We start from the raw sequence: 1,090 nt of genomic DNA, 5'->3' as shown, positions 1-1,090 counted from the left end.
AAGGGACCATTCCCTGGAGAAGGATGTCATGCTTGGTAGGGTGGAGGGTCGATGAAAGAGGGGGAGGCCTTCAACAAGATGGATTGATAAGGTGGCTGCAATGATGGGCTCAAGTATAGCAGGGATGGTGGGGCTGGCGTGGGATCGGGCATTGTTTCGTTCTGCTGTGCATGGGGTCTCTATGAGTCGGAAACGACTTGACGGCACTTAACAACAACAACAACAACATCGCTATGGAAGTAGATTGCTCAGTCTTCCTTCCAAGGAGTGACTAATGGGTTTGAATCACCAGCCTCTGGTTAGCAGTCAAATTCCTTAAGCACTACACAACCAGAGCTCCCTGGATTAATGCATAGGTCAGAGAAATAGTATATCACTTAATACTACAAAAGTAATGTCCTGAATATCTAAAGATAGCAATGGTTAGCAGTATATACCTTTAGTGAAAGGCACTAGGGAATGGAGTAGGAAAAATTGAATTTCATAATTTCCTCTACTAATTTTATTGTTTTACACCATGGACATAGATTACTTCCATAATAAAGATGAAGGATTTTATTTTTTAATATACACAGTGGACACTTAAAAACAAAAAATTTATAAAATGGTTGAGTGCCTGAATCCAAGGTTACTTTGGCACTGATTCGGCAGTGATTAATCAAAGGACAAATATCCCCAAAAACTATGATGAAAACTGTGTCCCTCTTAGGAAACGTTTTGATTCCAGTAGCAGCATTGCTAGATGAGAAGCAAAATTCCAGTACACAAAGGCCTGGATTGAAGTCAGATAATCCAAGCATTAACCCTTAATACATTGCTTATTTGTGGTGAAATCTTATGCTAACACTGCTAACTTTTTATGCTCCAATTTATTTTTCTATAAAATAGAGTTAATATTAACTGCTTTGATATCTAAGAGAGTTGTCAGAAGTTTAAATGAAAAAACATAAAAAGTGAAAACTTTTTTTAAGAAGAAATAACATTAAACTGACCTGGAATTGCCAGAAGATTGCTGGTTGTTAGCTTGTCTGTAAATATAAATGACATTAAAATAATTATTACATATTTTTAAATGATTATTAGGAATTCA

The 1,090-nt window shown here is 36.5% G+C and overlaps 1 protein-coding gene across 1 annotated transcript in view; it reads right to left on the bottom strand.

Annotated features, from left to right (window-relative positions):
• TMPRSS15 (transmembrane serine protease 15) overlaps positions 1-1,090 on the bottom strand; it is a 288,131-nt gene that overhangs the window by 253,781 nt on the left and 33,260 nt on the right. Inside the window, exon 6 of the mRNA XM_007934909.1 lies at positions 993-1,028. Within this exon, the coding sequence (XP_007933100.1) occupies positions 993-1,028 (36 nt within the window). The remainder of the gene's footprint in view (positions 1-992; positions 1,029-1,090) is intronic.

The sequence above is a fragment of the Orycteropus afer genome, unplaced genomic scaffold, assembly GCF_000298275.1.
Source record: "Orycteropus afer afer isolate SDZICR_OR568_19922 unplaced genomic scaffold, OryAfe1.0 scaffold00022, whole genome shotgun sequence".
Classification (NCBI taxonomy): domain Eukaryota; kingdom Metazoa; phylum Chordata; class Mammalia; order Tubulidentata; family Orycteropodidae; genus Orycteropus; species Orycteropus afer.
This window is presented reverse-complemented; position numbering and strand designations above follow the sequence as displayed.